Genomic DNA, 12,725 nt, shown 5'->3' on the forward strand with positions numbered 1-12,725 from the left:
ACACATAAACTTGACATTGTTTAAACTACTCGTGTTTTAAAGCATTAAATTGTTCCTTATCAAGATTAAAATTGATGTTGTGTTTAATTTTCTGTTTACCATAAGAAGAAAATAGCTCATACATTTTGTCTTCATATAGTTTATTGAAAATATTCAGTGTACCTAATAAAGGTGGATTCACTTTACTATGCTTTTTAAACCTGCTGGTATTGTTTGGTGTCACATCTTTTTACAAAAAATTTAGATTCAATTTTCTAACAGTCTGTTTAAAATCAGAAAAGGATGGTGTTTTTTCATCCTTGTCTTCGTCATCTTCTACGGAAGACGATGTTAGTGTGGCAGCTTTAATTTCCACTGAAAATGGTCAAGGGGGATCTAATTCAGTTTTTTCATCCCCAAAAGCAGACAAGTTGACAAGAGCCAAGCCCAAAATGAAAGGGAAAAATTGTTGACCAATTTTTGGCGTACTTTTAATTTAACTAAGGTCAGCTTTTCTTCAGTGGGACTAGATGTACTATCTAGAGGGTTTTTCATTCCTACCCATCATGCTGGGATTACAGACTGTATTTTTGATTTTAAACTGACTGTTAGAAAATTGAATCTAAATTTCTTGTACAAACACCCCCCTGCATCACCCACATCCCCCAGAAAAGGGAATATTCCCCTACCCAGCAATTCAGGAATTGTCAATCTTTCATATCTTTTGACCATCTGTCTGCATCATCCAAATATGTCGATGTAGTTGGTCATTCAGTGAACTGTCCACAATATATATATATAATATATAATATATATATATATATATATATATATATATATATATCTATATATCTATATATATATATATATATATATATATATATATATATATATATATATATATTTTTATGATTTACTTTCTGTTGGTTGACTAACACGTACATCAACATCCTGAAAGTAAATCACTCGATGTTGAACCAGAATTTCGACAACCTAGTACACATGCGCTGAGGAAGAACCTTGGGGAATGCAGCTTTAAAACATGCCCCCCCCCACAAATTATATATAATAACTTTGAGAGCACACAGTCTCTGGGGAAATGGGAATATTCCCCTGGCCCAGGATTGTCGATCTTCTACATTTATTTAATTATTTACTTATTGCATTTGTTTTCCAGTAAGGTCCACTTGGCCTAAATGAGCACATTTTCGGTGGAGGCCTGGGGAGAAAAGCTCCACATACAATTAACAAAATCAGATACAAATACAAATACATACAAGAAATAACAGGTATTAGAGAGCATATATAGTCTCAAGCTTGGACATTGTATGAGCAGAAAGGTACAGATTATTTACATACATATTACCCATTTACGTTATGTAAAGTAATTAACATTGTTGATGGACTTAATGCAAATAGAAAAAGCAGTTTAGAGGTTCTAAACTGCTGAGGGTTTATACAAATGGGATGACAATTTTTTGATATTAATTGTTAGATATTTGAGGCGTAAGCAGAGGATATTATTAAGGCAGAGTAATAGCTCAAGTGGTTAGTTATGGAAGGAAGAAATGGACAGAAGGCAATGTGAAGTTGGAGTAAAGTACAGGTATAGTAAAAAGGGTTAGGTTGTAGAGTGAGTTAACAGGCACGCATGCGAGACAGGGAGTAGTGTGGGTTAAAGTAGCAGGAGCATTTTTTTAGAGAGAGTTATTTTGGCACGAGCATACTCAGAGCATGAGCATAGTCAGTTCTTGACTATTTGTATAATCGACCAAATTCAGTTGATTAAACTTTTAGTTATGTACTCACCATAACTTCAGATGTTTGGGATCCATCTCGCCTACATTCTGAATGATGGGTTCGGAGCCGATCCCTCGGCTCCGACTCGGCACGCTTATGCCAAAGAGCGAAGTCTCTTACTGGCTGAGCTTACCATATCCCAGGATGCACCACTACCAGTCCCCCAGATCTAGTTTGTCCGCATACATGCACACATGCATACCCTGCTTATATAACATCGTCAGATGAAACAAGATAAAACAGTAGAACTCAAAACCGTTCAATCTCTTCTGATCTCCAAGGCAGGGGGAAGGAGGGTGGGTATTAGGAATGTAGGCGAGATGGATCCCAAACATCTGAAGTTATGGTGAGTACATAACTAAAAGATGTTATGTGATCCTATCTCGCCTACATTCTGAATGATGGGACAGCGTCCTAGCACCCGAATCCTGGGTGGCTCACTGGAAAACACTCCTGAGTACCGTGGAACCAAATGAAGCTCGTCCTTTAGATGCCACATCCAATTTGTAGTGGGAAATGAAAGTGTGCGGATTGGACCAAGTAGCCGCAGCACAGATTTCCGATATAGCGAGCTTGGAATGAAAAGCTATAGAAGTAGCCATAGCTCTGGTAGAATGAGCCTTGATAGATGTTGTAAGTTGCTTATTCAAGAAGAATAAGCCTGAGTTATGCAATCTCTGATCCATTTTGAGATAGTAGCTTTTGTGATGGTTTGGCCCAGTTTATTATCTGAGAAGGACACAAACAACTGGTCTGACTTACGAAGTTGCTGAGTCCTGTCTAAATAGAAGCGTAATTGCCTGTGAACGTCCAATTTATGAAGAGTGTATTCTGCTTCATTGGAGAATTTTGGGAAGAAAACCGGTAGCTCTAGAGATTGTTGGAGGCAGAAACTAGAACAGACCTTTGGGACAAAGGATGGATTAGGCCTAAGTGATACTCTATCCTTGTGGAAAATCAAGTACGGTGGCTTAATAGACAGGGCTTGAAGCTCTGAAACTCTTCTTGCCGAAGTAATTGCGACTAAGAAGGCAGTTTTCCAAGACAGATATTTTAACTCGCATGTAGCAGCCGGTTCGAAAGGGGGAGATGTTAATGCGCGAAGCACCAAATCAAGATCCCACGGAGGTGCAGGATGAAAAATTGGTGGTCTTAATAGGCTCGCACCTTTAATGAAAGTTTTGCATAGTCTGCTGCTCATCAAAGGAGGATCCATGGATTCGTGGAATTTAGAGATAGCAGCTAGTTGGACTTTAATAGTTGAGACAGAAGATCCCTGATTAAACAGGGATGTTAAAAATTTCAAGACCTCTGGGACAGGAGCAGTGATAGGGTCTAAGCCCTTGAGTTGAGCCCAGATAGCAAACCTCTTCCACTTACTAAGGTACAATTTGTTAGTGGTGGGTTTGTGGGCTGAAGATAAAATGTGAACAACTTCCGGGTCTAGTGTGTGCCTTCTAACTAAAGTCGGAAGTGGAGGAGCCAAGCTGTCAATTTCAAAGATTGAAGGGACTGATGTCTAAGTCCCGACTGATGGATTAGCAAGTCCGGAATCAGGTCTAAAGTCCACGGATCGTCCACTGCATGCTTCTTCAGGTAGGGAAACCATACCTGACGAGGCCAGTACGGGCAATCAGTATCATTGAAGACCCCAGTTGAGAGGCTTTTGAATAACTCTGGGAAGAAGCGGAATTGGAGGAAAGGCATAAAGTAGCCCTGTTGGCCAAGGTTGTGCTAGAGCATCCATGGCTGGTACTCCCTGATGTGGGATCAAGGAGAAGAACCTTTGGCACTTGGTGTTTAATGGAGTTGCAAATAGGTCGCAGCACGGCGTCCCCATCTCCTGAAAACCTGAGCTGCTACTGTGTGGTTTAGAGACCACTCGTGAGGAGAGAGAATTGTCCTGCTCAATTTGTCTGCCAATATATTTGACTTTCCGGGATGTGGGTCGCTACCAAGAAGCGGTTGGTAGCTACAGCCCATTCCCACACTCTCATGGCCTCTCTGCAAAGGGGGTATGATCTGGTCCCTCCTTGTTTGTTCAGATACCAAACCACCGACATGTTGTCTGTGTGGATGGCGATGATGCCCTGAGGAAGAAACTTGTGTAAGGCTTGTAGGGATAGAAGTACAGCCCTCATCTCCAACACATTGATGTGGAGAAGAGCTTCGTCTGGAAGCCAGGAGCCCTGAACTAGCCTGCCCAGACAATGCCCCCCCCACCCTATCTGGGAGGCATCTGTCGTCAGGGTAACCACTGGAGAGGGAAGAACAAAGGGGTTTCCTTGATCCAAATTGGATGTCTGAAGCCACCAGCGAAGGTCCCTTTTGCATATATCCGTAATCATGATGTGATGATTGAGGGAAAGATCCTGAAAGGACCATTGCGTTGACAATAGCCACTGAAGAATCCTCATGTGCAATCTTGCCAGAGGGACTAAAAGAACCGTGGCAGACATTGAGCCTAGAACTTGTAGAACCATCCTGGCTGGGGCTTTGGATCTCGAGATCAGAGCTTGAACTTGGCCCTGTAAAGTTTGGATCCTTTCGGCAGGAAGAAAGACGCATCAATCTTGAGTCTATCTCTGCTCCTATGAACTTTATGCGTTGAGAGGGCAGCAAGACAGACTTTGACCAATTGAATGTAATCCCCAGGGTAACACCCAGGAGATGGTGGCTTTGAGGTTGTCCATTAGTAGATGCCTGGTGGTGGCAGTCAGGAGCCAGTCGTCCAGATAGGGAAACACTTGGAATCCAAGACTTCTCAGGTGAGCCGTCACTACTGCCAAACACTTGGTGAACACCCTGGGGGCTGTGGTGAGACCAAAGGGCAGAGCGCAAAATTGGTAATGACTGACTCCCAGGCTGAAGCGCAGATACCTTCTGGACGCCTGATGTATCGGTATGTGATAATAGGCGTCCTTGAGGTCTATGGAGCACATCCAAACATCCTTCTCCAACAATGGGAGAATGGATTGTAACGTGACCATTCGAATTTGGATTTCGTGACGGATTGGTTCAGTCTGCTGAGATCCAATATTGGTCTCAGGTCCCCTGTCTTTTGGCACTAAAAGAACCTGGAGTAATTTCCTGATCCGATCTGGTCTGTGGGGACCGGTTGGATGACTCCTTTTTCTAGCAGCTTTAAAGCTTCTGCGGCTGCCATTTCCCTTTGACTGGGTGGTGGGTCCGGGATTCTTTTGGACGGTGGGGGCGAGAATGTGAATGGGATGGTGTAACCTCCGGCAATGATCCGAAGCACCCATCTGTCCTGAGTGATTGACTCCCAGGCTTTTAGGTGCTTGGCAAAACGACACCCGACTGGCTCCGGAGCAGCACAGCTGGGCAATCCCTCATGACGTGTGGGAGGCTGAAGAGCCACGAAAGGACTCGCGGTCTCCAGAATTGCAGGGCCCTCTGCCGCCTCTGGGACGGCGTCTCCCTGAAAAATTTCCCCGTCCTCTGCCTCTGGAAGGGGATTCTTCCTGCTGTTGGGAGAAAAACTTACGGGATTTGCGGAACCACATTTTCCCCCCTCCTTTAGTCTTGGGGTAAGGCCGAAAGGGAGTGGAATAACGGGCACCTACGGCAGATAAAGTTTTTCCCTCTTGCTCACAGCGGGTAAGGGTGTCTTTAACCTTGGGTCCAAACAAGGAGGACCCATCAAAGGGAGCGTCGTGAAGGAAGACTTGAAGGCCTCCAAACTGACACAACGGAGCCAGGCTTGTCTCCGTGAGCCACGCCTGTGCCTGCCGCTCTACCGCCCTTCGGCCGCATAGGAAATGAGCCTCATGGACGAGTTAGAAATTGACGTAAGGATAGCCAACTGAGAGCTAACCGACTGGGCTAGCTGCTCAGGTAGATTACCCGAGAGGGAATCTGACAACTCCTTGACCAGATCCCTCTGAAGCCTGGTAAAATGTGCCAAATAATTCAGAGACCTTAAAGTAAAGGCCGCTGAAGTCAGGGTGCGCTTCCTGTACCTGTCCATACTCCTAGACTCCTTATTAGGAGGATGGATGGACGTTGAAGCCTCTGCCACGTCCTGTTGTGTAGCAGATGCCACCACCATGGCATCTACAGCCACGCCTTTAGTGAGGAACTCCTTCTCGGGGGGAGCAGACAAAAATTTATTTGGACGAGAAGGGACTGGTTCCACGGTATCTGGATGTTCCCACGCCCTTCGACAAACTAAATCCAGAAGCTCGTCGAAGGGTGGAGACACCCAGGAGGCAGAGGGCTGAGCCCCAAAGGCCTTGAGGAGCACTGACTCGTCAGTAGAGGGGGGTTTGGATATCCAGCCGCCTCGTTGTTTGAGGATCTCTAAGATGTCTGCAAAGGAGACATCATCCGAGGACGACTTCGGGGACCACTCTGCATCATCCAGATCAGTGTCTGAAGTAACAGACTCGGGGGAGTCCACGTGCTTCCTCTTGCACGATCTCTTCCTTGGGGGTTCCTCCGAAGACAGCTCAGAAGAACCCTCAGGAGGAGGGGAATCCCCACTGGGGGTAACCTCAGGCCCCGGGGCTCCGCTGACTACGGACAGGGGAACTGCCAAAGACCCAGTCTCCACGCCTAGGGAAGGTGCCGGTAAAGCCGGGGAGATGGCCGAAGAGGACTTGGCCAAGGCACTCCTCATGGCTCTGAAAGCCGGACCCCCAGAATCCTGGGAGTGTCCGGTCCCCGGAGCCGTGATAGTCGACGGAAGACCCGCAGCCGAAGCACCGAGGGGGAGGCTCGGAACCGAAAGCATAGGTCCCGAAACATCACCCCCAGGTCCAGCCGAAGACGTCCGCGTACCAAACTCGGACCCGAAGGCCCGGGTTGGAGTAAGGGTCGGAGCCGACCCTGAGATCTCCATCGGCTCCAACAGCACCTGCTCCAACGGAGCCGAAGCAGTCGGAGGAGGAATGGCAATGGGGTGGGCCAAGGTCATCGGCTCCGAAGCCAACTGGGTCGGAACCGAAACAAATTTTTGGAAGACTGGGGACTGGAACAGTCTTTGGAGCACCCTGTCTATATCAGAATCTGACATCCTCGAAGACCGAGAGGAAACAGAACGGGTCCGAGAAGGCCTCTCCAACGGCCCCAAAGGACTAGGGGACCGGCTCCGAGGCGACTCGATGAGTATCGGCGCCGAGGGAATACACACACCAGTTTCCATCGGTGCCGAGGAGGACTTCGGCGCCGAGGAGGAAGTGTCTGAGCGGGCAACCTTTGTCGGCTCCGAGAGCAGTGGAGCCGACGAAGATGACCCGCCTCTCGATGCCCCAGCTATCGGCTCCGAAGCCAGAGGAGTCGATGCTGGTGGCATCGAGGCAGACCGTACTGACCTCGGCTCCGAAGTCCTTGGAGCCGAAGGAGAGGCCTGCCTTTGTTTCTTAGCGATCAGATCCGACGGACTGGTCGGAGCCGACGCCCTTTTCTTTTTGGCCGGAGAAGGAGAGGATGCCAAAGCTTCTTCGAAAGAAGGTTTAATTAATCCCTTAAGAATTAATTTATTTTTCCTCTCCTGGAGGACCCTTGAGGAAAAAGCGTGACATACACTACATGATTCCTGTAAATGCTTTGCCCCTAAGCAATACACACATAGCGAGTGATCGTCCGTGATGGACATTTTGAAGCTACATTTTTCACATTTCTTGAAGCCCGAAGGCCTGGGATTCTGAGACATTACAGAAATTTTCAAAAGTAACTGAAAGAACACTGGTAATACACCTAGAGTAGGCTTACAGTTATCACTCGCAATACTCTGAGTTAGTCAAACACAGCACAAACTCTGTAATATAATAATTTCTCTCCGTTAGTTCTTATTTAAGAAGAGAAATGTAAATGATTCAAAACAGAACCGAAGTCACCTACAAACAAAAAGACCGGGAAAGGCCTTTCCAGACAAGAGGTACTCCTAGTCACTCACAACACAAGAATTCACCAAGTGAATTTTGTCAAACACACTCAAAACACAAGAATAGCTGTTAAAACAGCTTTTTGTAGAAAAAGAAGAAAAACCTGACAGAAAAACTAGTGAAATAATCACTACTTAACTCAGCCAGCTCGAGACCACGTCTTCACTTGTTAGCGGCAAACGAGATCTGGGGGACTGGTAGTGGTGCATCCTGGGATATGGTAAGCTCAGCCAGTAAGAGACTTCGCTCTTTGGCATAAGCGTGCCGAGTCGGAGCCGAGGGATCGGCTCCGAACCCATCATTCAGAATGTAGGCGAGATAGGATCACATAACATCAGATGTTGACCAAACTCCTTGTTGACCAAGCTAACAAAATTCATTTGTAGATCTATGTCTATATACATCATCCCATTGCCATGGCTCTGAGAATAAGAATAAATGTCTGGCAAATGAACCTTCTGAATAAGGTAATGCCTGTCATGGCCATAGTCATAAAGATGGGTTACTGAAGAGCAAAACTAGCTTGTAATGAAATATTAAATAGATAGTGGGCCTCCAAGTAAAACTAGCCTATAAAATATCTAATCTTATTACAACTCACAGCAGATGTGCTTTAAGTGTAAATGTCCTATTTCCTCGATTGGAATATGCTTTTTTATTAATCCACCTCTTTTCCAGTCATAATACTACTATCTTACAAAAGATGGAAAATAAGATACTAACATTTATTCACCCATTTCCAATTATAGAGCATCGCTACATTATACTATAAAGAGGTAGATGGCTATCAGTTAAAGACAGATCAACTTTTCTTTTCAGTAAGTTAACTTTTAAAATCCTCTTTAATAGCTATTGCCCTCCACTTAATAATAAGCTCCAAATCAAAAGCAGTGTCTATTCACTGAGAGATCCTTCAGGCATAACACTCTACAGATCTCCTTCACACTGCTAGTCACAGACAAGTCCTTTTCCAGATTAGTTCCTGCTGCCTGAAATCACCTTCCTGACAATATTAGAAGCACTACTAACCTAATCATTTTTTCTAAATCATTAAAGGAGCTCTTCATCAAAATAAGTAATTGTGGTTGAAAGTTGTGATCTCTTCCAAAAGCAAGTAATCTTATGTGTACTTTTATGTGAACTTGTTTGCTGTATGCTGCTGTATTACTAGCTGCATTCTTACCACAAGACAGTTGTGACTGAATATACTTTTAAGTAATCTAAGTTTTAGTGGAGACTTCTCTTCTTGTTATTAGTATCAGTGTTCTTTGTATTGATCACTGCTGCAGTAGCCTAGGCTATATGGGTTATGTAACAGCCAGCTTCCAAAGCTTCTGGCCACCTTCCAAGTGTCCAAACTGTTAGCTTAAGCTGCTCTGACAAAAAAGACAAGTTTGGATGTAAATCCCTTTGGATCTTTCTTGCCTCAGATAAGAGCAATCCTCTGCAAGGTTTCAAGAATCAAAGATCTGGAGACGCTAACCCATTGTTGGGCAATTAAGTTCTCTTCAGGGAAAAACCTTCTACATTACTTTGAAAGTTCTTTAAACTAAATTATTTGTGAATAAATAACTACTTTTAAGCTAAGGAGAAGTATTTTTCTTGACTGTCTCGTGACTTTTATGTACTGTTAAATTGGAGTACATTGTTTTACTTTGATGGCAAAAAAGTTATTACTAGTCTTTTTCTGTGAAGAAACTGTGTTTATTTTACTTTCTGAGGATGATTCAAGTGTTTAAAGTGCTTTTGTTCCTATTTTACCAGTTATTGCTGTTTAGCTTCCCTAGGAAGCAACTACCCTTGTTAGCCTGACTATGGGAACAATCTACTGGTCCCTTGATCAGACCACCTTACAGCCACAAAAAGAAAAAGTTAATTAAGCAGCCTTTGCCAGCAAAGCATGCTAGTAATTTGCCACAGATGGGGTGACTGCTTTGGCCAAAGCTGGAGCCTCAAACCACTCATTTTTTTCTTCAGATTCTTCTGGTGTTTTCCATATAGCCATCATAGACCAGGAGACAGCCACACCCTCTGCCGGTGTTCCAGGAATGGGCATTGAATAGCCACTGTTGTCAGTCTTGGGAGAAGGGACTGTGAATCTCCCCATGCTTAGCCATAATGTAGTGCCCTTCCCTGGGGAAACTGATGCTAGCAATACAATTTTTTTGCCCTAACTTTCCTATCAAAAATAGAAAACTAATCATTTAACTTCTACTGTGTCAGTTTTCATGGACAGGAGTAATTTATTGGGGTTAGCCTAGGGTGTTGTGCAGCTATTGATCCTTCTTCTAAGGTGGTTTCTGGTAAAAGAAGAAGGTATTCTTCTTTTCTTGAAGAGGTTCAAGATGTGGAATCCATAGGGGAATGTGGAGAGACAGATGCAGTTTTTTTTCTCCTCAAGTTTCTGATTCAAATTCTGAGGAGAGTATGGTATCTCAGTTTCCCTCTGAGAGATTCACTTTTCCTGAGACTGTTTCCAGAATGAGCTAATGTTTACAGCAGTCCCTTAGAAACTACAATGAATTACTACAACTGGAATTTCAACAGCCATAATCCACCCCACCCCACCCAGTGCTGTCAGCACTGGTGTATGTATTTGTCACAGACTTTGAGTTCCCTGACAGAAACCTGCTGCCCCTAAGAAAGCACATAGATTAGCTGCTGGTATTCATTGCCTTGTTCATTTAATATGATGTATTGGGAACATTATATTTGGATAAATTTAGTTTTGGTGAACACAAAAAGAGCAAGTGCTGTTTGCTAAAACTACTTTTGCCAACAGTGAAGTTTGCTTTTTTCCTCAATTGGTACATGACCTTGGAGTTGGTATATATAAGTTCAAGGTGTGTGGGTGGTTCCCCCCATATGAGGAGTGCATGGGAGTTCCCCCCTGCAAAATAAATATATTGGTGAATGGTTTTCGATTTGTTTCCATTTGCTGAAATTGCCTTCAGCAAATCAACAAGAGTCCTATGTGTTTCAATCTTCTTTAATTACCCAAATGAATGACTGACACTTCACTCATCTAAGGTTCCTCTCTTCTCTCTCTCTGTTACCTATACCAATATTCTTTTCAACTTCCATTGTTTCTGTCCTCCATACAATCCAGCCCATCAAATTCCTTTATCTCTGTAGCAAGTACACATTGTTTATAGTGCAAACAGTAACATTTACTGTACTATACTGTATCATATTATGTATGATCGTGTAACACATTTTTAGATCACTAAGAATGCTGTTATGTATGTTGTGTGCAAAAGGCATTGCTGTTTGTGAACTATAGGTCTTGTGACTGACTTTTACTTGTAACTCTGGTCTGAACCTGAAAAAGGCCTACATAGATCAGTGTTCTACCCTGATTACCAAAAAATATAAAGGCAAGCATGTTAAGTGCCCCACTTTATAATGTGCACTGATTTTATTATTTACGTACCCTTGTATAACTTGCTATAGTGTTTTTAGCACATTAAATATCCTTTTTTTTAATATGCACTGATAGTAGCATATTATGGCGCATTTGTAACCTGCATTGATTCTGGTTATAACATAGTCAATGCCCTGTTAGTAACCTGTAGTTGATTTTAAAATATTACCTTCCTTGTTTGTAGTTTGCAGTAACATTAGTGACTGCTTTTGAAATAATGAAGATCCCTACACGCTTTACTTATGAGTAATTTCTGTTATTGTCAGCAGGGCTGTCTGTTTTAGAAGGCAAGATCAGGTTTTTTATTTGTTATTGTTATTAAAAGCATATTTCATCAAAGTAGCAAAAGTTTTACAGAACTGTTATTTTACCTCAAAAATGTATTGACTTAGCAAGGTTTCCAGTGAAGGTATTTCACATGGTAACTGTAACTGAGGTTATGGGTTCTTTGTAAGACGTGTGATTGTAGAATTCCTATCTATTAGAATATGCATCAATAGCCTCATAAGTGATGTATGTGCATTCTGTTTTGTACTAACAGAAAGAATCAGCAGAGGTATCGGAAAAGAGCCTCATGTGCAGCTTTTTACATCTCTTGGACAAAAGTGGGAAGTCTGGCATAAAGGGCTGGTTTGTCATTCCTCGAGATGAACCCCTGGTCCTTTACAAATATGCGGCACCACAGGTAAGTAATAAAATGCTAGGAGATGCATGAAAGATCATCTTTACCTAAGGTGTAGCATAAGAGACTTGTAGCAATGGGATTATATTTTCTATACTTTAACATAGTGCAGGTCAAACCAATACTGAGAGGACTTGGAGAACTCCAGCACAGCAAATAATTAAATAATGCAATGTCACATGCTTTATAGGCCGATCTTATGTGAGCAAATATAGGACTGCCACTTACAAATCAGTACAGATGATTATATCATAATATGATGAAACAGACCACGGTTATTTGATGGGAGGTTCCAGTGACAGTTACAATGATGAACATGGCACAAAGCTGCTATTCAGTAGAAAGGGAAAATAACTCATAAATGTATGGAACACAGTTTAAATATCATATCATGTGAAAGAAAACAATAACATATGGTGAGAGAACACAGTGCTAGGGTCAGATAACTGTACAATATCAAGTGAGAACAGAAAAAGTACAGTTGTGTAAGAACTTACCAAAAATGTAGATGTTTGAGTATATTCACTGTTGTAGTACTGACTCTTGGGATTCCTACCTGCAGCAGCCCAATGGCCAGTGCAAGTACCAGAGTTCTATCCCTCCCCCTACATGCCTGGCAGACTCCCTCTGCTATCAATGTCAAGGCATTAGTGCTATAAAGGGATGTTAGCTGGTGCCATCTTCAGATCTTTTATGGCATATTGCTGATAGGTGCCAGAACACAACCCACGTAAGGATAATCAGTCCCAGGTGGCAGAACCTAACCCACCTAAAGATGACCCATCCCAAGTGGCAGAACACAACCCACCTAAGGATGACCCATCCCAGGTGGCAGAACACAAGCAGAAAGTTAGTCAAGCCTGAATGTGTGCAGGTTTCTACTTACCACTTAGCATGGGAGTGCTTGTTGTAAGGGAGATAGGAAAGTGTA

The 12,725-nt window shown here is 43.3% G+C and overlaps 1 protein-coding gene across 1 annotated transcript in view; it reads left to right on the forward strand.

Annotated features, from left to right (window-relative positions):
* The window catches only part of LOC122806257 (FYVE, RhoGEF and PH domain-containing protein 2-like), a 773,316-nt gene that overhangs the window by 732,323 nt on the left and 28,268 nt on the right, over positions 1-12,725 (forward strand). The window contains exon 15 of the mRNA XM_044076527.1: positions 11,654-11,797. Within this exon, the coding sequence (XP_043932462.1) occupies positions 11,654-11,797 (144 nt within the window). The remainder of the gene's footprint in view (positions 1-11,653; positions 11,798-12,725) is intronic.

Source organism: Protopterus annectens, chromosome 7.part0, assembly GCF_019279795.1.
Source record: "Protopterus annectens isolate FY-2018-M chromosome 7.part0, PAN1.0, whole genome shotgun sequence".
NCBI classification, from domain to species: Eukaryota; Metazoa; Chordata; order Ceratodontiformes; family Protopteridae; genus Protopterus; species Protopterus annectens.